This window comes from Balearica regulorum, chromosome 3, assembly GCF_011004875.1.
Source record: "Balearica regulorum gibbericeps isolate bBalReg1 chromosome 3, bBalReg1.pri, whole genome shotgun sequence".
Classification (NCBI taxonomy): Eukaryota; Metazoa; Chordata; class Aves; order Gruiformes; family Gruidae; genus Balearica; species Balearica regulorum.
In genome coordinates, this window is record NC_046186.1 from 79,976,607 (window position 1) to 80,002,425 (window position 25,819).

The 25,819-nt window shown below is 38.5% G+C and overlaps 2 protein-coding genes across 2 annotated transcripts; one reads left to right on the forward strand and one right to left on the reverse strand.

The window, feature by feature from the left end:
• Window positions 1-101: 101 nt before the first annotated feature.
• On the reverse strand, window positions 102-6,739 carry DYNLT2 (dynein light chain Tctex-type 2). Its single transcript, XM_075748626.1, is given in 6 exon segments — window positions 102-394; window positions 1,676-1,727; window positions 1,729-1,826; window positions 2,661-2,867; window positions 6,100-6,202; window positions 6,287-6,739. Coding segments are annotated over 6 exon segments (618 nt in total). The 5' UTR covers window positions 6,334-6,739; the 3' UTR covers window positions 102-283.
• A 364-nt stretch (window positions 6,740-7,103) lies between these two features.
• ERMARD (ER membrane associated RNA degradation) lies at window positions 7,104-25,486 on the forward strand. The gene is made up of 18 exons (XM_075748616.1): window positions 7,104-7,174; window positions 8,184-8,352; window positions 9,434-9,573; window positions 10,054-10,155; window positions 11,911-12,000; window positions 13,069-13,166; window positions 13,755-13,891; window positions 15,208-15,322; window positions 15,897-15,999; window positions 16,447-16,476; window positions 16,983-17,048; window positions 17,844-18,014; window positions 18,826-18,909; window positions 19,733-19,812; window positions 20,629-20,757; window positions 23,368-23,577; window positions 24,134-24,247; window positions 24,926-25,486. The coding sequence occupies exons 2-18, from the start codon at window positions 8,184-8,186 to the stop codon at window positions 25,083-25,085; spliced, it is 1,998 nt and encodes a 665-aa protein (XP_075604731.1). The 5' UTR covers window positions 7,104-7,174; the 3' UTR covers window positions 25,086-25,486.
• The last annotated feature ends 333 nt before the right edge of the window (window positions 25,487-25,819 follow it).

Sequence of the window (25,819 nt, forward strand, 5' to 3'; positions counted from 1 at the left end):
ACATCACCTGCTTCCACAGCAGAGCATTACGACAGATGAAGCCCATGTGTACTCAACCATACACATTTCAAAAGCAGTTGGTTTTTTGTTTTTTTTTGGGGGGGGGGGTTGGTTTGTGGGTTTTTTTAACAGGGAAAAATGAGCAAAATTATCTCAACTGAAAGTCAATTTCAATGTGCCAACAGCATTAGGACAAAAATTAGTACCAAAACAATGACATTCTGAAAATTTCCAAATTTACCTGGCACTGTGATGCACAAAACCAGCTGTGCCTTTTAGAGTATTACTCATAATAACAAGCCATTACCAAAGCCAGTGCAACAAATGTTTCAGTTTCACATTTAGCGGAAACCCAAGTGTCTCTCTGAACATCCCAGACCCATCTGCTGGCAACCTAAAGGAAAGAAAATAAAAAGCTATTTGTGAATCTATAAACCGCACTGTTTTTATACTTTTTAAAAGAACACACAGCAATATATAAATACTAACATAATTGCATTATGAGAGTTAGAAATAGTAACAACAACCGCAAAATTACAGAGAAAATGAACAAGTCCTATTCAATGTTAAAACACACATTCTTGGTTCACAGTAAAGCTTCCACTCCAAGAGATCCAAAAAATCTCCACACCAAAAACTCAATTCTCTCTCATGTTCACTTGCTAGCACTTTAATGTACTGTAACAGCACCCCTTCAAAAGCAAAACGAATAGACATTAGTTTTGGGAACACAGGCAACCAAGAAGTCATGTCACGTCCCCTGCTCCTCTATCTCCAGCTTACCCCAGTCTACCCGTGACCATTTGCTAGGCTCTCAGCTTTTTTGATAAAATTGTTTTCAGAGCTAAAATGTGTGAATTGACTGCTGGAATAAACATACTCCCCAAGAGAAAAAAGTTAACTTGGACCATTCCAGTAATCCCTTTGAATCTACAGCTCCTCAAAGTACAACTTCAGAGGCAGCGCCCTGTGAGACATCATCAGACCAATAGGTAGATGCAGGCCCCTCACAGACCGGCTGCATTACTCAAGCGCACAACCCTTCAGACACTACTAAATAGAAGTGCTCTCTGACACTTGGCAAGATACCTTGAAGTATTCTGAATGCTTGCCATACACGTACATTTATATACAACACAGGAAAGTCTAGAATACTTTTGTTTTGAGTTTGCCAAGTTCAGATCACTAATGTTAATTTGCAGTCCCAGAAGCATGTTTGGTGGCAGCTACAGTTGAAACAGTTTCCATCCCTTTCCTTGCCACCAGTTCCTTTCCATGTCACCCCACACTACAATTCCACAGTACTCTGTGCTGAATGTGACAACTCAACTGGAGATCCAAGTACATTGGAAAAAGAAAAAAACCCACTGCAGTCATGCAGTTGTACTGGCACAGCACACAGTTGAACTAACTGGCTGACAAGGAAGAGCAGCATGGGCTGCTTATCACTGTTACTGAACTCAGAAAGATGACAACCTTCACAGGGTTAGGGAGAAGCACAGCAGTACCTTCACGTGTCACCTGGCATACTACTCCCCATAAAGAACCTAAAGGCTTCAAGACCACCTCAAAGTAGTTAAGCTGCTGAATGCAGATGAACGCCTAGGAGATAACATACAGTTCTAACAATTATTTTCAGTGTGCAAAAGATACTATGAATAATTTGTTTGCTCACATGTATTGCCTGACCTGCCTTTTCCACAATTAGTACTGATACCACATACTTCAAAGTCCAATTCCTTCACAGCCTTTAGTATTTCTTCTGAGATTGAAGCACACAAGGAGGGACTAGAAACTCCATCGTATTTGGGTTGTTGAAGTCTGTTCTATGAAAAAAAAATTTTGGAAGATCTTAGTTTTCATCCTGGTGGTCTTTTGCAAAAAAATTTTTACAGTCATTTCCATTACAAAAAAAAATTAGAAGAACTAATGAGAATAGTCAGTATAGATGATGCTCTCAAACAGCAAAGGCTGCACTATTTTTACTCTAGAATGGTATCTATTTTTCAAAAGTGACAAACACATCCAGCCAATCTCCATTTAACAAACAGGAGTGTATTCTTCTCCATCATTTGGACTCGGTTCACTGGAAAAGAGTGCTACAAATACCTGTTCCAAATACCCAAGGCATGTCTTCCAGACAGCAGAATTACAAGTTAGTTTTAACTATTGAAGGTATCACAAATAGCTACTTATCATCTCAACACATTTTTCTCCTTCATTTTTGCTTAACATTCACATGTGGCAGTCAGACTGTCAAGGACACCAAGTATATTTTATGCAGGTCGTGATATTAGCAGAACTAATTGAAGGAGTAGAATTCTACAAATTCAGGGTCAGGATCTTCACATAACTGGATATTTTGCACATTAGGGTACTTTGAACTGTGCTATAGCTCAATTTGATTTAGAAATGGTTAAGAGTTTAAGAAGCTTCAGCTCCACCTCAGCACATGCTCAGTGGCGATCTTACAGAGGGCCTTTTGCACTTTGCAGAATGCAGCACATTCACATTACATTTGTGTGCCAGAACTCAAAGTCTGCAAGGATTTATGCATAAATTTAAGTTTATGCAACTTATACTGTTCCATTAACATAATCTTTGCAAGACAACCTACTTTTGCAATAAAATTAGACAATTAATTTAAAAAAATACTATACCATTAGTATCGCTTGAGCTTTGTCTCTTACTAAACAATCCCGAAATTTATTACGTGACTCCAGTCTGTATGTATTAGCATATCTTATCTTCGCCTTATTAGCTTTTGGTGTCAATAGCTTAGCTTTCTTTGAATCACTAAAACACTCTTCTTCCACTGGAGCCATATCTAAAACTTCATAATTTGATTGCGTCCTTTTTCCTTTTGTCTGTGCAAAATAATAAAAAAGTCCACTTCACATCCCGATATTTTAGCATTTAACAGTGTCTAGATAATACGTTATGGTGTACAGTTAAGAGAAAAAACCCAATTAGTCTACAAATACGTTACAGAAAAAGAAAAGCTAGAAAATAGGTATCTTTTCTGCTGGCTGTTTTGACACTACCACTTTGACTGAAAAAAACAGAACAGTGGTTAAATTCCACTCAATTTTAATTTCTTTTCCACTGCAATCCAAATGAAGTTTGCATTTAAACTCAGTTGAGCAGACACACTATACTAGCACTCTGAATCCACTCAATTTTCCAAGTAAAAGAGCACTGATATTAACGTGTGCGAGACTCTAAACCAGAACTTCAAGCTTTTCATTCAAAGTCTACACAAAACCCAAAATATATGCTCAGTTCATTTAGTGTGTAATTTTACTTGTCCTCCTTCCTTGTGAAGCCACTAAACAAATGCCTTATGTATTAATGACTTAATTTGCTCATTAAAAAAAATAATGAAAGGAATAAATATGCTCCAATTTGCAAGCTTTGTAATTTTGCTTGGAACTTAAGAACAGAGTAGTACTTCTTTTTATTTGGCATCAGAACTCTGAAGATCCAAGTTTTCTCCCCATGCAGCTTGTGTAATACCATTCTCTTCAACACACATAATAAAGTTGGGCCGTCTATGAATGCAAGCAGCAATTCTGATGATGCACACAGATGTCACCTGCTGCCCTCCACTGCTAGCTTAAAACAGAACTGTAAAGTAACAACAAAGACAGAAAAGCACATGGAACCAATGAGATCATAACAAATGCTACAGTTTTCCATAACAGCTGTCTCCTAACTAATCACTTTCAAGTTTTGCTAACTTTTCAGTCCCTTGCTCCACTTCCTGACTACAACTAGAACTTAGGTGAGAGAAAATCATCACTTCCTTCTCAGAAGAACAGAAAAGAGCACAAAGGTGATATAACACCACAGTGCAACGATTACACTAAGAAGTATTAAAAAAAAAATCATATATTTATGGACAATATAAAAATATAGTCAGAATTATTTGAAAAGATGCACTACTCAGGGGCTCACAAATCTTTCAGAGGAGTTTGAGAGTAAGTGAAGCAATGCAGTTTCTTCTCTATGAAATCACTTACACTTTAGCCCTGCCAACACTATGGACATTACTTACATCTCTCCTTTGGTTCCTTACTGTTAGATAATTCTGTTAAAAAACAGTGATATTGGCAGTCCTAGTGCAAATTGGCCAAAGGTGTTTTGTTGATACCATGCCAACAATGCAAACTCTGAATAATACTTACACCACACTAAAAATGCAAGGAGCAAACACATTTGCATCTAGGCTGTGGACACTCATCATCTTCTAACTGAAACTCAGATCTATAAAGACTATAGCCCCTACATGCTCATCACAGGTCTCCTAGCAGAATAAAAACCACCTTAAGGCTACCATCTGAGCTGCTCAAATGAGCATACCAATCCATGTCAGTGGAAATTAACCTGTGAAAAAGGTCACAATCCAAACAGCAATTCTTTGCTAACGTGGTTCAGGATGTCACAATACCTTCAGGCTGTACCATTAGATGGAAGAAAATTCATGTCTATTGCACACAACTTCTAATATTGCTGTTAATAGCAGTTAAACTTGTGTTAGTGACTGAAGTTTTCATAATCATTTCCTCATGTGCAAAAAGCCATTTAATAATGAGGCAACCAAAAATCTCACTGATATCTCTACACAAACGGTTAATAAACCAAGCAATTTCTGTATTTCACAATACAAATACCAAGATTCCAAGTTTTAGCACAATGTTGCGATTACATTTCTATTTACTTCCGTTGTTGTATTGGGCTTGCATGGCAAGGTTTTGGTAGTGGGGGGCTGCAAGAAGCTGCCAGAAGCTTCCCCTGTGCCTGATAGAGCCAACGCCAGCCGGCTCCAAGACAGACCTGCTGCTGGCCAAGGCTAAGCCCATCAGCAACAGTGGTAGCACCTCTGGGATAACATAGTTAAGAAGAGGAAAAGTTGCCGTGCAACAACAATTGCAGCCAGACAGAGGAGCAGTATGAGAGAGGAACAACTCTGCAGACACCAAGGTCAGTGCAGGAGGGGGAGGAGGTGCTCCAGGTACCAAGAGCACAGATTCCCCTGCAGCCCTTGGTGAGACAATGGCAAGGTAGGCTGTCCCCCTGCAGCCCACGGATGATGATGGGGAGCAGATATCCACCTGCAGCCTGTGGAAGCCCCCAAGCAGGAGGAAGTGGAGGCACCTGAAAGAGGCTGTGACCCTGTGGGAAGCTCACACTGGAGCAGGCTCCTGGCAGGACCTGTGGCCCTATGGAGAGAGGAGCCCACGCTGGAGCAGTATGTTCCTGAAGGACTTGTGACCCTGTGGGGGACCCACACTGGAACAGTTCATGGAGAACTGCAGCCTGTGGGAAGGACTCGTGTTGGAGAAGTTCACGGAGGACTGTCTCCTGTGAGAGTGACCCACGCTGGAACAGGGTAAGATTGTGAGTCATCCTCCCCCTGAAGAGGAAGAAGTGGCACAGACGTGCAATGAACTGACCGTAACCCCCATTCCCTGTCCCCCTGTGCTACTGAGGGGCGGAGGGAAAGAAATCAGGAGTGAAGTTGAGCCCAGGAAGAAGGGAGGGGTGGGGGGAGGTATTTTTAAGATTTGGTTTTATTTCTCATTATCCTACTCTGATTTGATTGGCAATAAATAAAACTAATTTCCCCAAGTTGAGTCTGTTTTGCTCATGATGATAATTGGTGAATGATCTCTCGCTGTCCTTATGTCAACCCACAAGCCTTCTGTTTTATTTTCTCGCCCCTGTCCAACTGAGGAGGGGAGCGATAGAACAGCTTTGGTGGGCACCTGGCCTCATCTCACCACAGTTGTGAAAGAATCTCTCAAAAATTCAAGAACCAACTTTGCACTTGACTGTAAGAAAACCCTATTCTTACATTACTGGACTTTACTACATTGGTTTAACCTCAGACATGTGGAAGTAAGTATGCTGAGAAAAGAAAGCTTTTGCTATCTGAAAGAAATGCCATTTATTAATAAGTCTGTTTTAATAACCAATAGTTGCTTTAAAGAAACAGTTCTTGTTTGTTTCTTCAAAAGATGGCACACCTTCTAACTTAGGAGACTTACCGTAGCACCCCAAGTTGGAAAGAGAGCACCACCCCAGCCTTCTTTTTACCTTCACAAGGCTTTCACAACTCTGCCTCCCAATGCAGAAGGCAGCACACCTGCTGCAAGGTGGATTGGGAACACGACATCCAGACAAGTAGAAAGGGGACAAGCTATCCCAAACCAGATGTAAAACAGATAGGAATAGTTAAAGAGAAAAGCATTTCTGATACAGGTTTTCACGAGACCACACTCACCTTTTAATCACACACCCAGCCCCAAGTTCTTCCACAGACAGTACCATCCTTCCCAAGGACCCAAGCCTCGCCCCATCGCTCGCCAGGGGAAGAGCTGCAGTGCCGGGCCGGTGCCCCCGCCCCAGGCGAGCACCACGGCGGAGCGGCGGCAGGCCGGCGCCACCGGACCGCCAGGGCCGCGCGCAGGGCGGCCGTTGTTCCTGCCGCCGCCCTCACACCCCTTCCCTTCTTACACAGCTAGCCTGTCCGGCCGGGGCGGGAGCACCGCCGGCACCGGCCTCCAGCAGCTAACCCCCGCCCAGGCAGCCGCTCACGCTGTCTTTATCCAACAGGCCCTGGCGCCGCTTTCCTCCCTCCGGGGAAGCGGCAGCGGGCTTCGGCATCTTGGAGCGCTTCTTCACGGCCTTGCGGCACACAGCACCGCTTTGCCCGAGAGGCGCAGGCGGGCGCAGCCCCTTCCTCTCCCGCTCCCTGCGAGGCGCCACAGCCACCCACCGCCTTCGCGCTCCGCGCTGTGGCGCGGCCCCGTGCCAGGGCGGGGCTCTTCCCGCGCGAGCCAGGCGTGACGCCGCGCGCTAGCATAGCGTCGTGACGTAGAGCGGGCGGGCCCAGCAGTAGCGGAGGTAACGGAGCAGGTCGCCATGGCGGGGAGGGGTGGCGGCTTCTCTGAGCGAGAGGGGGATCGAATGTCTTGGGCCGGGGGCTGCTGCTGCCCTCACCCCCGCGGGGCTCCCTACGGCCCCTGCCGGCCCTGGGGAAAGCTGGTGCTACGGCTGGAGGGCGGCGGGGCGGGGGCAGCGGCAGCCCTGCCTCTGCGGCGCCGTCACCAGTGGAAGCCTGGGACTTGGTCACGTAGTCTCCCTGAAAAAGCTACCTGCGCCTTGTCTGGTCTGTTTTAGACAATAAAGGATGGCTGCGGTAGTTCAAGTTTTGCTCTGGCCTTCTGTCTCTGACAGTGAAACGTGAGGTGCCTCCAAATAACGTGAAGGACCGAATTATATGTTTTATGATAATTTTAGTTTATTTTTTAATAGCAGATAGGATACTCCTGGTGGCACTAATACCAGTTCATGATAGAAACTGTCATACTTGCTTTGTGCTGTAAACCATATAAATACGTAGTGTCTCCTTGAAGCCATGAATTCAGAAATCATGTACTGTGAGGGTCAATTCCACCACCTAAATAATGACAAATTTGGTTTGTTTTTAATGAAATGTTTTTATGTTTGTTGTGATTCTTTATTTGCAGAGAATTTCTTGTTTGTCTTTTCCATTTGATTAATGAGGAAGTGTGACATTATTTACTAAATCAGAAGCATATTCCTCCTTGTTAGCATGAGCAGTTTTATCTTTGCAAATTCTTTAATATAAATGTGTGTTTCTGACTCAGTCTGCCTTTCTGTTCAGACTAATACACGTTTATGCTGATTGTTCTAGCGTTATTACCGATTCATGCAGCATTTCCATGTTCCCTGCCCCCACCAATAATTTTGCTGTTCATAAGGACTAAAGCTCTTGGTTTTACTTGAAGTAGCATCAGTATCCCTGCAAGCTCAAAGAATAGGCAGAACATACATAGAAACTGGGATCTTTTGCTTCAGTCTCTCTTGGCATCAATTTAGTAGATGCAAACATTCAGAAATATACCATCCTGGCATTACGCAAATAGAGCAATTCTCCCCCTCCTCCTTCCCCTCACTTTTCCTCAAGGTGGTTCTGCTCAGAGTTCCTTTCATCACATGCATAGATGAAAGTTGCATTGCAAAACTTAACAACTTGTTTACAGATGCTGTATTACTATCTGTATATCTGTGCTTATGGGTATGCTTTAATAAGAATTTTCTTTGTTCTGATGTACTTTCTTAAAGCAAGGACTCTTTGTGTGTGTGTGTTCTAGATGGCATCATCAGACTCCATCAGTACTTGTCTTTCTCCACCAGTACATTATGTGATTTGCAAACTTGGATTTGAGAAAAAAGACACTTATGATATTAATAATATTTTGTCTGAAAATGGTGAAGTATGCTGGCAAGCTGTTACAGAGCATGTGTGTTACCTTGAATCAGGTTAGTGTTTACCTGTTGTAGTAGTGATATGGTTAAGACTGATACAGAATCTCAGTGCAGTTCATAGCAATCCTGGCTTAGTTACAACATTTTATTACAGTACAGCATTAGCTTTGCTGCAGATTAGAGTACGTACAGTTCATATCTACAAGGAGCTTTAAATTTTTCATTCACGTTTGGTATTTGGTATTTGCTCCCAAGATACATAAGTAGCTGCTCCTTTGCTTCCTCATTCATCTTGGTTCCCAACTTCATGTGCCTGTTCTTCTCTCCTACCTCATAACTGCTTTCTTCTGTGGTTTTTTTTATTCCTTTTGCAGTAAATTTAAAACACTCTTGGGCCATCAGTATTCCTACTGTTGCTTCTGGAGTTGTTTGCCCAACTTTAGCTTGTAGAGAAGTACCATTTGGTTTCCCTTCTCTATGTAGAACAGTTTATAATTGTTTTTTAGCCAAAACAAAGTATTTATGCCCTGATGAACTCACTGAATTTTAATTTGCCAAATTGCATCATGCAAGCTCTGTTACTAATTTCCAGAGATAGTGAAAATGATAGGTGTTCCTGCCTCAAGCAATATCTTTCAATAAATCAGAAGAATTTAAAGTGTCCCATCAAAGCGGAGCAGTGATACCACTCTGTAAGGTACCATATCCATCTGCGTTCTTTAAAGGGTGTAAGTGGCGTGACTTGACTGAGTCCTCTGAGCCTGCACTAGCTTCCAGCTTGATTATGTGGAATTTGTGTACTCTAGTAGGTTCTTCCCATTTCAACAAAATCCAAACATAATAATCCTCTTTACTTCCATATTTTCTTGCATTAAGGTTGGGGTTTTTTTAATTATTTGGAGAAGGTACTTGATCTTATCTGGTTTCATACTGCACTTTTACTTTTCTGTATCTTATCTGTGTGGTCTTTTGGACAGTAATTTGTAGTGTATTAGTCAAGATAAAATAGTCTGGATAAAATTCTCTGTGCTAAGTATGTACACAAGCTGTAGCAGGTTTTGCTTCTTGCAAGTTTTAAAATATTGGACCTTCAGAAAGTTTGGTACTCTAATCACCTTCTGTTTTTCAATTTAAGATCAAAGTGTGGACTATATCAAAAGCATACGATCATTAGGACCTGTATGTGAATCTGTTAATTTGCACTTCAAATCTCTGACCAAGGAGCAATTTGTAATTCAGTATGAATTATGGTTCCGCTGGACAAACTACACAGAGGTATGGAAATGTCTGTTGACAATTTGTATTTTGGCTCATGAACCCTTTGTGGAAGTTTAATGTAAGAACACACAAGAGAGATCAATGAACCAAAATGCTTGGCATTTGTAACTAATTGTCCTTCTCCGATACATAGTTGCTTCTAATTTTCCTGACTTTGTAATTAGATTTTGTATAAGTTATCACAAAGAGAACATGAGGTGCTTTGGGCCTGTTCTAACCTAACCTAACTGTGTAAAGTTATTGTTGATAGTTTTTATAGATGTGAGATACTAGATATATTGCAACTAAAAATGCAAGAGGTGTTCTAGGGCAGTTTCTTTCCAGGCATTTATGGTTTTATTTCCTTGGTCTGATTTTCTTTCTATATTTGCATAGCGACTATCACAGAGGAGTATTTAGGTTTCTGTGTGCTTTTGACAGTTTGATTTTTCCTTCTTGATAATTAACACAACATTCTTCCTCTCCTCCATCATACAGTTATTTCTTGAAGTATTTGATGTTCTACAATATACACAAACTACAGAAGTTGCTCTTGGCTTAATGAAACTAACATCATGTTTGGAGCGAGCCTTGGGTGATGTAAGTGCCAGCATTGAGGAGTCTATTGCAGATTTGGTTTTATAAAATGGGAATGAGCTCTTGAATTTAATTTAACACTGAAAATGTGAGATTACCCTGTACTGTAGTAGTACAAAAATAGCCCAGCTGCATTTTGTACGGATGTTCTTTCGTGGATTCGGTTGTGCTAATGGAAACAGCTTCTGGGGCTCCTTCACCTGTGCTGGTAGAGTTGCTTGTGTGAGCACTGTTAGTAACCGATTTCGTTAAAAAAGAGCAAAGTTTGCTTAATCAGTGTACATATAGTAGGTCTTTGTTACTCTGATTTATTTAACTGAAACAAGGAGCAGGATACATTCCACAGAAGATCTGATGATGCAGTAACTCCTTTAAGGAGAGACAAGAGCATGCAGCTGGAAATGGGCTGCTAGATAACTTCTTTCCTCAGAGCTCTGTTCGCGAGTGCACATCTGTTTAAATGCACTGACATGAGCGTTGTGCTACAAAAACATCTAGAAGTCAGCTAACAGTTTCAATTCTAGACCTAACTGATCAGCTGGATAAATCTGGGATCCATCTTGTGGTCCTGACCATTTGTCTTGTTAACACATTCCCTCTTTCCTTTACCCTGTAGTAGTTAGTAAAGGGATGCACTCTTGTTAAGTTTACAGAGTAATACTGCAGGTGTTCATGACCAGCATGAGGCAAGGAGTACATGTGTGATATGACTTAGACTTAGGTATTCTGACTGGTATTAAGAAACTTGTATTGTGAATCCTTTTTGATGGAACATGAATTAAGCTGTGGTTCAAAATTTGGTGATAGCACTGCTCAAGTTTGTTTAGTCAATCTTCACAGCCATCTACGTTGTTTGCAGGTATTCTATACGTTATGTAAATGCAAAGAGTTGAAGGCCTCAAAGAAAGCTAGATTGATGAACTGGTCTAGGTACCTTTCCACCTTTTTCCCCCTACCCCCATTTTTGTTTTTCAGCTGGATCAGTTCCTTAATCTGCTTTGCTGCATGACCACACAAACAGATGCTACCACTACTTATGGGCATGCAGGTTAGGGAGAAGGGAGCAGCAGCTGTTTTAAGAGACTGCTGCTGGGGTATATTGCCCATGGATAAGAAGAAAATGCCAGAGAATGAACAGTGGGCTAATTCACACCTAGACAAACCAATTTGCCCAAGTGTGGGGAGTGGTAAATTTTGAAGTAAGATCTTCCAAAGATTGGAAAAAACTGTCAGGGAGAATATACAGAATGGAAGGCTTCATAGCAGTTGAGACTAAAGATGCTGAGATTGCCCAACTAGGGTAAAATCTAGTTTAAGGAACAGCCAGAATCAGAAGACAAACCACAAGTCTCCTTCCTTTAACAATGACAGACCCTATAGATTTCTAGGACAGGAATGAAGTGTGGTGTCCTGAGTAGAGTTTATTCTCTTAATTATGTGTTCTTGTTGTGCTTTACTTTTTTTCTTTTCCTTTTTTTTTTATTTTGAAGAGAAGACCAGTACGTGTACAGACACTGTGAAAAGCCTAGTTATGGGAACATTAAGTAGGATGTGCCCTCTTTCCTGTTATGTTCCATAAATTTTGATTTCTCATGAAATCACATAATTTAAAGGCTTTTTAAGGATTTGGTGGGTTTTATTTGGTTGGTGTTTTTATGATAATGAAAATGGTTACTGGGTGAAATAGTCAAGTTGTACGTTTGAAATACAAAGTAATATACTGAATTACTTATGTTACCTGTTTTGCTTTTTTATTAGGTATATTTACTGATTGGTAAAGATTGCCCTTTCCTTCTAAGAGACTTGCTTGCTTCTGAGCAGCTTGCAGTTGTTTTTGGACAAGCTGTAGTAAGTGCATAGTTTTGAAATAAGTAATAAAATCTGGGAGGTTTCCAAGCATAGCACTGAAGAAGAGTTTGCAAATTCTTTAATATATTGGAAATTTTTTTATTTTATACAAGTTATGGTCTGGGGCATATATGGCAAAAGTAGTGGATATTGTAAATTGAAATTTTTTTTAATGCAAGCTCATAAGTTCTTACTTGCTTTTCTACATGAAAAAACTACATATGTAAAATTTCACATATCTGTCAAGGGGGGTGAGCAAGCTGCAGTGTTCTCTGCCTCTTTCTGAGTTGCACTACTTGAAAATACACATCCTGCACTGGCTCCTTCTGATAATCTGTGTTCCCCTTCACCACCACTGTAGTAAGATGTCTTATAACATTTACCATACTGGAATTTTTCAAAGTACAGGGAACCAATTTGTTCATCCCTATGTGCAAAAAAAAAGGTAATAAACTCAAAATTCTGATGAAAATTACACTTTTGTGTAAACAGAGTAGGTAGTCTTTCTCATACAGTTTTACAAACATGAATTCTTTGTTAGGACAAAATATTGGATGTGAACTGTAGAAGCTTGTATTGTTAGTCAGTCTAGTAGTGTTATAAGGATTATTTCTTGAATTTTGATGACATGTGGAATAGTTCAAGTCCTACAGTTTAAAAAAAATAAATTTTCCTTTTTTGTTTGATAGTGATCTGGGAATACAGCTTTTAATGCAAAATCTGTATTTTGTGTTTATTTGTATTAAATTACGGTGGATTTATACTATGAGAAGTAAGAGCTAAACTTGATCTTATTTATTTGCCTGTCATAACTGTTTGGAATGTCTAATAACTAGTTTTGTTCTTCCTGTACTATATTCTGTAACATGTGCAAGTAAACTGAAAGATTTCCTTTCAGAGAATACTGGGAATTGCAGATAATGAGTTGCTGTTACTGTGACAAGCTGTGGCCAGTCATCTTGACAGTAGACATTGTAGTTTCTCAATAACTTCTGAAATTTTCTGTCAGGGAAAGATACAAGGTAATAAATATTTCTTCATGCAGTAATCACTTTGTTTATTAATTAGATGAATGTACTGAGGGTATTCATTGGATCTCCATATGGTCTGAATCTTCGTAATGTTTTGTGGCATGGGTTTGCATCCCCACAAGAAATTCCTGCAAAGTAAGTTACCAAAAAGAATCTTATTTTCTTACCAGACAGACTTGAGAATGCTTGAAATGCCATCAATAAAACTTACTGCTCTTATTGAAAAAATTTAAAAACAAAATAAGAATGTCCAGAGGCCTCTGGCAGTACCCTGACAGTTTTCCCCTGCTGGTGCTGCTTCTTTTGGAAAGGGGTTTCCATAGAATACTTCAGCCATAATAAAGCTGGTCAGATTTTAGGACCAGTGGCTTTTTTACTAGCAGGAAAGGTAAGAAAGCTTAAGGTCTTTTTTTGCAGCCTGGTTCCTTGTCTGTCAGGGCAGTCAGGAATAACTCAGAGCAAAAGGCAGAGGAATGGGGTATGCAGAGGAGCAGCAACAGTCAATATAGTGATTTTTTTTTTCTCTAATTCTACATTGTTTTTTCATGCTTGTGAATGCAATTAATTATTAAGTGCCCCTACTCAAAAGAGATGAGGAGTATAGGTTTTGGATGTTCTTTGAAAGAAAAGAAACCCCACCTTTGTCCCCAACCCACAAATGTTGGTTCTTGGAAAATACTTGGTTGTGTAAGCTTTTCTAATATATTATGGTATTCTCCCTAGATATTGTGCTATGCTGCTTTTTTTAACTGCAGGATTGGGTCAGTTGCTGCAGACATATCTTCTGCAAACTAAATGCATTTTAGTACATCGACCTTATGTGATCTTCGTTAGCTTAGAGGAGCTTAATGTATTTCCAGGCAAGTATTGAACTATTAGCAAGTTTTTATTATGCTATATTTGCTATTGTTTCATTATCCAAAAGTCCTGTTGAAAATAATGCATTTTCCACAGTTCTAAGATTGAATCTTAGCTAAGATACCTGTATACACGTCATTAGATGAATCAATCATGGCTGTAGGACAACTTTTTAATATGTAAGGAGTTCCACTGACTATTGAATCAAAAAATACTGCATTCTAAAATAATTATAACACATTGAAACGTGTAATGTTTCTGCTTCTAAAAGACTTCAGCTGTATGTTCCAGTCTTTGATGATGAGAGTTCATTTCATGTAACAGTCATCTAGTTTGTCATTACAAAATCTAATTCTTTCCAGAATCAGTGGATTCCAGCTGCAAGGGTCCCAGCAGGAGTGCCCCGCATCTTACAGGGAAGATAGTGTTGAAACAGAGTAAAGGATGGTGTCACATCTTTAGTGACATCATCTTTTTTCCCTTTTCTCAGGGAAAAACTTGAAGTGTTAGATTAAAATCTTCTCATCTCCCTGTCTACAGACCTTACTTGGTTTATTCCTACTATTTTTAAAGTAACAACAGCATGTGGGGAATCTCGGTGTTCATGGTGATCGTAGTCAGCGTGTGCTAAGTATTCAATTTGCCAGTGGAGCATCTGTTCATGGAACTGAGGCTTTTGGGAATCAAATCAAGCTGATAAAATTCTAATCATCATGTGGTGTAACTCCTATAACTGTTGATTTGCTTTGAAAAAAACACCTACTGTGATCAAGTTGCACTTGCCATTTTAAGCTTTCTCTTGGATAAGATAGTTATAATGTGAATTCATAAGTGTGAGTTTCATTATATGGTAGCATTGAAGTATGAAGTATTAATTTATTATGCTAAATGTCAGCATAGACAGTTGATAGAGTAGGAGTAATGTACTCAAGTTCAAATGTCCATACTATTGTACTGATTCTTACTGAACTAAAGTGATTAATATATATTACACTTTTTTAAAGTATTTGAAGTGGGTGAACAACTGGGTCCAGCTGCTGTGTAGTCTTCTAGTCTCAGTAAAAAGCAGCTGGGACTTTTAACTGTTTTTATTCTGTAATTTTATATTATCTCTAAAAATGCAATCTTACAAACTCAGTTTCTGATCTTAACTATGACTACCATTGTACTTGCATAGTTAAAATAAATTGGATAACTTTTAAATCCACCTTTACAAATGTAAAAATAATCTTATATGTTCAGTGAAATATTAAGAAATAATTAGTAAACCGTAAACTGTATGTATGTAGTTTATCAATGTTGTTTTGCTAACTTGCAGATCTTAATCATGAAATGCTTTCCATAGCTGAAGAACTAGTAAAACTATCCAGTTTTGTATTAAAAACAATGTCACCATTGTGGATGGCTGCTTTAACAGCTTTCAAGCAAAGCAGGTAATAGTCAATTTTTTTTTTTAATTGTTATTATTTAATAGAATATAAAAAGAATTTATTTATTGAATAATAGCAGCATTTATAGATTTCAAAGCTTTTTTTTAAATCTGTTGCTGAACAACATATCGTTATGCATTGTTCTGGTGGTCTCAGAAAGTTTGTGGACTTTACTACTTTATTTTGTGCCAACTAGGATTATAAACTATATTTTGAACCTGAAAATAATTATTGCAGATGTAGCCAAAAAGGAGAGCTTTACAAGGCAAATGGAAACAATTCTTCAGATATTAACATGTTGAGTTAGGGAAAAAACAACCCTATGTTGTTTTTTTTTTTCCTCTCCCATGTTCTATCTTTTTGTAAATTATTCTCGTCTTTGAGCTGGTTTGAATTTGGTGGCCAGCTTCCACTGGGCACAGGTAGTCATTTATTGTTTGTTTACAAAGTGCATTACAAAGGAATTTTGGTCTGGGTTGTTTGGCCTGAGAGTATAACTCTGAGGTGGCTCTAATTTCCATTTGAATTATATTTATAAGGGGGAAATACCCTTTGGGTATCTCTGTTATTTTTTCAGGTATGCTGACTGTGTGATTCTCTTACTTCCTCAGCTGGAAGTTGGACTTAGATTGCTCTTCACTACAACTAATAAATGTCCAAATCGAATGCTAACAGCTGAGGTAAAATTTCTGTCTAAAGTCAATTATGTTTTCATGCTAACTGTATTTGTGAAGTAGTTATTCTAGAAGCATAATGTCTAAACATTTACAGATTTAAAATAAATAAAAATTAAATTCTGGAACTTTATTTACAAATTTCCAGTAGAGTTTCAGGAATGCCTCATTTTTTTGTAAAGATGTCTGCCAGTAAAAGAGGTCTGAAAAAGTACTTGAAGGTTATTGTTCAGAAACAGTAGTTTAGGGTAGAAAGTTGGTCATGCTATATTTATTTTAAGAAAACTTGGCAGAAAATGCAACAATCCCTTTTTTTCATTTGGAAGGAGGTGGGGTTTTTTGTATTCATGCACCTGTAGTATCTCATGCAAATTAATAAATATGTTTGGTATATGTTTCTAGTTAATTGTTTTCATTTGAAAATCAAATAATATTAATCGTCTTTTGTTCTAGCCTTCTGCTCTCTACACCACTTTCGATGAGGTACTTGTGATTTTTTTTTTTCCCCCAATATATATATCGACATCAGAATGTAAGCATGTGAATGTTTCCCATTACTAGAGACCAGAAAGCCTATTCTTGTGTTGGATAAGACATTATTTTTAATTTTTTTCCAAATAGAATATGATGAACAGTAAACATTTTGAATTTGGAATCCCCCAGAAAATATAAAAATTAATGCAAATTTTAAGGAACAGACTTTAATTTCTTCTAAATGTTTTTATCTTTAAATTCTTCATCTCATAGAAACATTCTGTCATTTTCCCTACATTGTTATTCAGAATAAATACAAATAAAACTTGCAAGCAGAAATCCTCAATTTTACAAAACTCTTGAATTATCTCAAATTGTCTGTCAGTAATTAGGGACCTTGATTCTTGAGTTGCAGAAGTAATTGCTTAAAATTAGGGAAACTAATTACTTGGTGTTTTTTTCTTTGCGTGTTTGGCTTTCAATAATAAGTTTCTATTCAAATTACTTTTTTCTAGATGCTAGCAAAGCATTTGGATAATGAAATCAACCAGCTTCCTGCAGTTCTTGAGGAACCTGCCATGGCAAGTGCTTGGAAAGTTTTTGGTTTTGTTTTTTTTTCTTGTTGTTGTTCTGTCTGTTTTTAAATTTAGCAATATAGTTATGATCATGCCTAATACTCATTTATTTCACATAGCTTATCTCTAGCAGCTTAGAATCAGAAGCTTGTTACCTTTTTTTGTTGTGAAGGATACAAGTAGTACAAGCCATATTGGGTTAGCATCTAGGACTATCCTTCTGTCTGAAATATAGAAGTCTCAGAGATATTTGTCTTTAGATTTCTGAAGATCAGCTGAATGGAGCAAAAGAAAAACTGATGCCTCATACAAGGAAAATTAAAACTTATTTCTGATTGCTTCTGAGACACATCTTACACTACTTGGGCAGATGGCACAAAAAAATAGCTGCAGACCTACCAGACCATATCCTGCATCTTGCCACCCAAACAAATAGAACATGAAAACTAGAGATGTTCAATTTAGAGGCCTTTTGAGACTGTAGAGTAGACCCGAGTATATTGTCCTGTTGCCAGAGGCAGCGGGGTGTGGGGGGCACAAAGCTGAAGGAGATCTGTTGTTACATCTCATGAAGTAGCATGCATGTTAGTTTTGAATTTCCGCAGAAGCTACCAAGATGGATGAGGTGCCTTTATTTTTTGCTATAACCATAGTTTGCATTGTTTTTTCTGAACATCTAAATGCCTCTTTCCTATAGACACGATCATATACTTACCTTTCAGAGATATTCTATACGCTGAATGTATTCTATGTGACTACACATAGAATAGAATTCTATATACTTGGTCTATGTTTCCACAGGAATTTCTTTGGGATTTCTTGAATCACCAGGAGGGTCCACGTATAAGAGATCGTTTAAGCCATGGAGAGATCAGTCTAAAAGCATTTCCCAGAGAAGTAGCTAATCAGATAGTTGCATTTGCAATTACTCTTCTCTGCAGATTCTCAGATGAGGACGTGTTTGCCTTTAAGGTAGAGATCAATGTTTTTTGTGGAAGTGAAGTATTCCTCCAAGTAAAAAAAAATGTGAAAGTATGTTTTTTCTAGTTTTGTGGTGAAATAAGTAGAGAAACATTTCCAAAAGATTACCCTTTCTTACTGTACCGTAATTTGTTTACTTAACCATTCACATGGTTGATTCATAAATTATACTGATTCCAGTTAATTTTAGTTGTCAAATTGTATTGATACCTAGCCTGTTTATCTGCTGAATTATCCAAAAGGCATGTAGAACAACTGTAGCTCACCCACTGAGGTATGTAATATTTGAGATTTTCTTTCTCTGAGATGCTATAATTAATGGTGGCTCACTAATGGAGGTATGATTTGGATCCACACTCTATACTGTGGATTCATGAATGCTTTTTGTGTAGCATTACATGTTTCTCAACATTAGCAATTATTAGATTTGCTCCCCCCAGTTTCCTTTTAATATTTGGGATTACTTCTTTCAATATCATACAGCAATCTGCGAGATAAATTTTCCATTTATTAGTTGCAGCTCTTTTTAGTTTCTCAAGATACATTGCATGCTGCTGCATTAAGAGAATTTGGTTGCTTTTCTGTCAGTTGCTGTCAGGTTTCATAGTTAAATGTGTCAAAGAAATTAAGCTTTAAACACTCACTGTGCTGATCACTGCTTTCAGCCCTCAGACATTTGGAAGTCTTTATTGACTTCAATACTATAGGTGGCTTGTGTAAAATTAAGTATAAGTCTAGGTCTGTATATGATGAGGACAGTTTAAAGAAACTGTTGTGTATTGTCTATGATTTTATAAATCAGGAACACATGGTCATAAAACCACTGATGAACTGTGCAAGTTCCTACCATTCTCGATTTCATCCAATTTCTCGACTTAAGAAACAGGTAGGTACTTCCAACTGTGAAAGCATTTCAGTCCTTAAAATTGTGAATCTTTAAAATTGGTCTAGTTGTCTTTGTGCTTTGATTGTCCTAGAAAAGTTAAAATCTGTCATATTTCTTAATGAGCTTTTTAGTTTTATCTTTCAGAATTTACAGTTGTTAAAATGAGATATAATTAAGAACACTGCTTCTGTTGATGCAATTGATGCTGTATTTGTGCTCTGGATCACTAAATAGTTTCTTACCTGAATGTTTGCTGTTCTGTAGTTTTCTTAATCTCCTTGTGCTTTTTTATGTCTGGAACACTCTGTTTGGTCACGTCTCTAGGAATCTTGGATTAGGCTATATCTAAGGTTTCTATTGTATGAAAGCCAACTGATTAAGATTCTGTCATTGTAGCAAAATCTTCTTTCAAGTGTCATGGAGGTTCTCTGCTGATCAGTTTATGAATTACTGAACTGCTTGAAGATGTTTCTCTATTGATTTGAGATTGTGGTAGACATACTTAGTACTTAGCATTTGCGTCAGCATTCAAACCATATGTTACCAAAGTCATGTTAGTTAATTTTTATATTGAAAAATGGAAGAAAGAATAGTAAATTAGTTTATTCAGATGGTGTTTTAGCATGAAAGTGTACTTCAAGACTTTGCTCTAACAGAAACCTGAACAGTTGATTTCAGCTTACAGAATTATGCCTACTGAACAAGTAACTCACTACCTGTTGCAGGTTTTTTTTCTAAAATAGCCACTAAGAGAAGTAAAATATGTTGTTCTGTCTGTCGAAGGCTGTACTTTACATAGCATTTTTCATGATACATTTTTGAGGTGCTGGAATGTATGAAGAGCATTCACTTATGGCCCGAATTGCCAACAGTGCCTGAGGAACACATTCAAACAAATAAAAGGTATTTATATGCTATTTAAAAAAAAAGTTCTTAAAATAGTTTTGAAGAATGAGATTTGAGATGGTGAAATGTCTCTTCAAATACTTTACTAGGAAGATGATAGACTCCAGAGGGGTTGTGAGAACATCCCTTTGTTCTTTTTAGCTTAATCTATGCTACGCGTATCAGTACAGATACTATACAAACTGTAAACAGTGTGCTGACTTGAAGGGAATGAGAAGACATCTGAAACATACAAAGGTGTTAGTGACTCCGTATTCAATTTCTGAAGAGATGCTGAAGGGGCTGTTAGGAAGTTAAACTGGAGCTCGAGTCTGTCACAATAAAAACAAAGAGATGGCTCGCCAGATGTAAAACAGAAAATAATTTCTTATTCTGAAAAGGGCTTGGTAACCAAATCAGTGGAAGACTTGACATGAGATATTACTTAGAAAAAGAATGTAACATTCTCTTGTTACTTGAAAAGGAGGAAGTTGTTAATAATATCACTGGAGGAAATTGTACTTGTTTAGAGCTGAGAGGTGACAATTCAGTGCAGCTGACACATACTCAATATGCTGCAGAATTCTGGTGAATGAATAGAGGATGAAGAGGGGTTCAGAAAACTGCTGAGACTGAGAAAAGGTTGGTTTTAGTTGGGAGAAAGAAAATCATAAGGTGGAGGGAAAAAGAACCATAATATTAGAGAGTGAGAGTGGACATTGAATACACTGCTATCCAAAAAATCTGCATCTTGTTCTATGTCATTTGAGAAATAATAAGCACTACACATGTTTATCATCTCAAATCTTAATTTTTTTTTCTTTTGTTTTTAAGGTTGGAAGGAAATGCTGAAGCTAGTACTTTAATTTTGATGATATCTGAAATTATATCTCAGTTGCAGCAATATATGCCCCAGAATTACTGTAGTTCAGATGATCCAATCAATAGTGTCCTAACAGAGAGGTGAGTTTGATAGCCTCCCGATTTCCACTATCAGCTTCTACATGCAGCCCAACACAAGAACTCTGTGGTGGGTTGACCCTGGCTGAGGGCCAGGTGCCCACCAGAGCCACTCTATCACTCCCCTCTTTCATTAGACAGGGGAGAAAAAGTACAACGAAAAGCTTATGGGTCGAGATAAGGACAGGGAAAGATCATTCACCAATTATCGTCACGAGCAAAACAGACTGAACTTAGAGAGGGAATTCATCTAATTTATTACTAAGCAAAACAGAGTAGAGGAATGAGAAATAAAATCAAATCTTAAAACACCTCCCCCCACCCCTCCCATCTTTCTGGGCTCAACTTCACTCCCGGCTTTAACCTCTGCCCCGCCCCCGCCCCTCAGCAGCACAGGGGGACGGGGAGTGGGGGTTACGGTCAGTTCATCACACGGTGTTTCTGCCGCTTCTTCATCCTCATGGGGAGGACTCCTCTCATCGTTCCCCTGCTCCAGCATGGAGTCCCTCTCATGGGAGACAGTCCTTCACAAACTTCTCCGACATGAGTCTCTCCCACGGGCTACAGTCCTTCATGAACTGCTCCAGCGTGGGTCTCTCCCACGGGGTGCAGACCTTCAGGAGCAAACTGCTCCAGCGTGGGTCTCCCACGGGGTCACAAGTCCTGCCAGCAAACCTGCTCTGGCGTGGGCTCCTCTCTACACGGGTCCACAGGTCCTGCCAGGAGCTTGCTCCAGCGTGGGCTTCCCACGGGGCCACAGCCTCCTTCAGGTGTCTCCACCTGCTCCGGCGTGGGGTCCTCCACGGGCTGCCTGTGGAATCTCTACACCCCCTCATCCTCCCTCCATGGGCTACAGGGGAACAGCCTGCTTCACCATGGTCTTCACCACGGGCTGCAGGGGGATCTCTGCTCTGGCGCCTGGAGCACCTCCTGCCCCTCCTTCTTCACTGACCTTGGTGTCTGCAGAGTTTCTTACATCTTCTCACTCCTCTCTCTGGCTGCAAAAGCGCTCTCTAACTGTTTTTTCTCTTTCTTAAATATGTTATCACAGAGGCGCTGATTGCCTTGGCCTTGGCCAGCGGCGGGTCCGTCTTGGAGCCGGCTGGCATTGGCTCTGTCAGACACAGGGGAAGCTTCTAGCAGCTTCTCACAGAAGCCACCCCTGTAGCCCCCCCGCTACCAAAACCTTGCCATGCAAACCCAACACAACACTCAAACCGAAGTTACTCATTTCCCTGTCTTTAGAACAATGCTTGAAATGTCGCATGCACTTTTCTCATGTTGCTGCTGATTTAATCTAGAAATCTTAAGAATGCAGCTGAACATCTTCTTCAAAGTGAAGATGAGACACTGTAGATTTGGGACATTATTACAGTAGAGATTTTACTTGGAAATTAGCATGAAAAAACCTTTTTTCTTTCAGACCGGTGAAGCAAAATCTTTTAAATATTTATGTACTGATCAGATTAAGTTGCTTTTAATCTGTTTTGTGTGCTACAGCTGCATCAGAAATTCGTTTTAATGTGCTTGGTGTGACAGCTGTGTGTGGCATTTAAAATAGTAATATGCTGCTACATAATTCTGTTCTTACATGCTTTAGTATCAAGATTCCAAAATAGAAGATACCTTCTTATATATATTGTCAGACTTGGAGGTGTGTTAGTTCCAATTATATCTGACTTGGAATAATGATCAAAACAATTTGACTTTCAATTGGCACTCTTACAGCAGTCTTAAGAGTCCCATGACTGAATCAATATGTTGGAGAAAACCTCACCTAATCAAACCCATTAGGCATGGGCAGGATGGTGCAAAGAGGATTTTACCTGTTGCTTTACTTACGTAGCATGTGTGCCTTCTGTTTGCTACCATCAATTTGCACTTTTATGAAAAAGAAGCCTAAAGTGTTAAAGCATTTTTAGAGTTTTTTGCCTTTATCACTTTTAGTCATGAATGTTTTGCTTTCTCGGAGATGATGTGAGCATGAGGGAGATCAGAAACATTTCTATAAGAACAGATGTTTAAAGTGATGTGTGACACATTAGGTCAGCAGATTAGGATATGACAGCAGAAACAGCTTTAACAAAGCATAATCTGGTGTGGTGTTGATTAAAACAATGGCCTCACCACCTGTGTTTTACGAAGTGTTAAATCTGCTTCTTGTTCTGCCCAGAAGAAAGACCACACACTAATGGGAGTACTAATTAATATCATTTGTTTGAGTGAGTTTTATTATGGTGGATGTTAATTCATTGTGAACTGAACTATGGTGGGAGGCTTCAACCACAACCCTGCTGTGATTTGATGTGTTCAGTGTATCATTTCAGCCAGGCAGTTTTGTTTCTTGTGGTTGTATTTCTTTGATCTGAAATGGGAAACATACTGATCACCAGCAGTTTTGCATTTATATTCAGTAAAGTGATAGAGAACACAATCGCTACCCCGACTACGTAGATCCTTGCTTTGAATTTTCAGTCATGAGTTAGACATAATCTGTTTCCAGGTTTTCTGACTTAAAACATTATTAATCAAACTACACAGAATGTGAAATGTATCTCATGTTAAATCCAGCTAATGAAAGATTGAAATTAACAATTCCTTCCTGTTTTGGAGGCTGTTGACTGAACTTTGTGATACGCGTATCTGCACACTTTATTCTCCACGACCTGTTCTGGAAATATTGGTGGTACTCCGTAAAATAAGCGCACAGTGCCATCAAGTGTCTGAACAAGTTATTGCCAGCACTGAGTTGAGATACAAACAATGGATGAACAAGACTCTACGTTCTCGCCAGAGGCATAACTATCTACGAATGTTAAACAGGTTGGCTGATGTTTTTTCTTTACTTTGTGGTTAGGTTTATGAGGGAGTGGCTGCATGCTGCTGTTGCTAGCTTTCAGTGGTTTGTCTTAGAAGTTTAGTCAACAGTGTTCATATGTTCTTGTTAACTGTTTCAGAGTTAAGTGTCAACCCAGATTTATATTACATAGTAATATTGAAATAACCAGAAAATCTCAAATTGGAGAATAATTTAATGGGTATTTTTAGCATGGCTAGATTACTTCACTGTGAATTACAAGCTTTCAAATAAAAGTATCGTTTAAATGTTAGATTGTATTTTTTAGTTGCTAGCTTTTCCTATTTGCACATATAAATGCCATTCAAGTTTTATCTGAATGCAGTAGGTTTAACTGATTTCAAGACTCTACCTATTTTAGTTCTGCTCTTTGCTGAAGGGCATTTCATAGTTGTTTTTTTTTTCCCCACCACTATGCAATATCCAGCTATTTAGGATGGATGCAGAAGTTTGAAGGATTTTTTTATATTATTTATATTTAATTTGGTTTAATTTGTTTAAAATATTTTTGCTTATTTCTAGCATTCAATTTTTGTCTCCTGTGTTGCGGCTCATCTTAGTGTTGATTACTCTGGAACTAGTCAACATTCATTTGGTTTGTAAGAAGAATCCTTTTGATTATCAGCAGTATCTAAAGTGAGTATATAATATTTACTTTATGAAAATAGGAAGTTGTACACATTCCATTTTGATCTATAATATAAATTCTGTATAGAAAAAATAAAAAGGAACAGCATGACTTTTAATACATTGTCATCCTTCTTTCTATCATTATAGTCATCATTATATCTCAGACAACATTCACTCAAGAACAAAAATAACTTAGTTGAAAATATATGGTCCAGTTATTCATGTTTTTAATTTTTATTAGACTCTTCCTTAGTATAGATAGAGAACAATCACACACTCAAAAATATGAATACATTAGAACTGTATTTCATATGTTGGTAGTTTTACTCCTTGTGTGTCAACTAACAGCTGGTTAGATATCATAGACATTGTGAAACATTTGACTGAGAAAAGAAAGGAAGCCATTTGGGAAAAATTCTATCACACATTCTATCACTGCATTATTTCTATGACAGTGTTTAATTGCAGTTCTGAAAGTCATCACTTCTTACTGTTAGAATGAGGGAGTGGTTCTCTTCCAGAAGTAGAAGAAGCCTTAGTGTATTGATCATCCTGAGGGAAATTTGGAAGTCTGGAGACCATAGCAGCTTTAAATCGGTCATTAAGATATTTTCCTTTTGTTTTGTTTTGTTTTGTTTTAAATCCTTTATATTTTTTTTTCTTCTTTGGTTTTATTTCTCGTAGGTTTTTGAAGTCGGTCTTGCAGTATACTGAAAACTTGGTGACATACACAAGCCCTGAGAAGAACAAGTGGGATGAAACCATGGAGCTTACAAACAAGGCTTTGGTAAAAATAAGGAAAATCAGTGACAGAAAGCTAACGTTAATGCAGTTAGCTACATAAATTAAATGGTTTTAAGATTATTTGGACATTTTTATATCTTAAGTGTTCTGGAGTCCTCAAATATGGCAAGTCTAATTCAAAGACAAACTTCATCAGTCATTGTCAAATTTTGGATGCAAAAGTTAGTCTTTTTATTAGAAGGTGGCTGTCGAGACTGGAGTTGAATGATCAAGCTTCCGAAAAATGGTCTTTTTGCCAAATCCAATGAAAAAGATGGACTGTGAGCTAAATCAAGATAATGCAAATTTAGCTTTATATCATGTGTTTTGTAGCTTGATTTTTTTTTTTTTTTGGTAGTTTTCTATTTTACTGAAAATATCGAAGAAAAGAGTTTGGATAAAAGTTCTGGAAAATTTTAAATCCAAAAAGTAATTTTTTACTTTGAAATATACTGACAATATCAGACACTGTGATCAACAGGTTAAGAAATGGTGAACATTTAGCATCAAGTAGTACTCATTGGCGGCTGTGGTGGTTGTTTTAAGTTCAAAATAGTCAGATCTTGCCCTGAGGTAGAGCTGATAACACAGTATCATTTATATACCAGGATTTAAAGGAGGCAGGGTGGAATAACTTTTGCCCAATATGTGTTTCTTTCGTTTAATTTCATCTGCTCATTCCCAATACATATCTAGTTAGTGAGTTAACTTCATGCAGATTAAATACGAACACTCACATGCACATGCTCAGACACATTTATTGCAGTTCGAAAAGTTATCCTCTTGTTGCGCACA